This window comes from Penaeus monodon, chromosome 23, assembly GCF_015228065.2.
Source record: "Penaeus monodon isolate SGIC_2016 chromosome 23, NSTDA_Pmon_1, whole genome shotgun sequence".
Taxonomy (NCBI): Eukaryota; Metazoa; Arthropoda; class Malacostraca; order Decapoda; family Penaeidae; genus Penaeus; species Penaeus monodon.
Window position 1 is genome coordinate 14,487,857 of NC_051408.1, and position 269 is coordinate 14,488,125.

Genomic DNA, 269 nt, shown 5'->3' on the forward strand with positions numbered 1-269 from the left:
AGTAAAAAATAATGATACCAGCAATGTCAATAATAACGATGATATAAAATATATATATATATTCTTACCCTTTTCGTGCGATCTTTGGATTCGATTTGGGTTTCGGGCGCAGAGCGAGCAGGCGACGCAGCGCAGGCCAAAGCCACGCACACCGACAGGACAATCAGCACTTTCATCTCGGCTCCTGTTGCTGCGGAAGGGAACAGCGCCGTTTAGTGTCTGAATGAAGGCGGTGGACCTCATATGCATACGTATAAAAGGGGAAAAAA

General features: G+C 45.4%; 1 protein-coding gene across 1 annotated transcript in view; it reads right to left on the reverse strand.

The window, feature by feature from the left end:
• Positions 1–269, reverse strand: part of LOC119588352 — a 13,064-nt gene that overhangs the window by 1,714 nt on the left and 11,081 nt on the right. The window contains exon 2 of the mRNA XM_037937036.1: positions 69–190. Coding sequence (XP_037792964.1) covers positions 69–176 — 108 coding nt within the window. The 5' untranslated portion in view covers positions 177–190. The remainder of the gene's footprint in view (positions 1–68; positions 191–269) is intronic.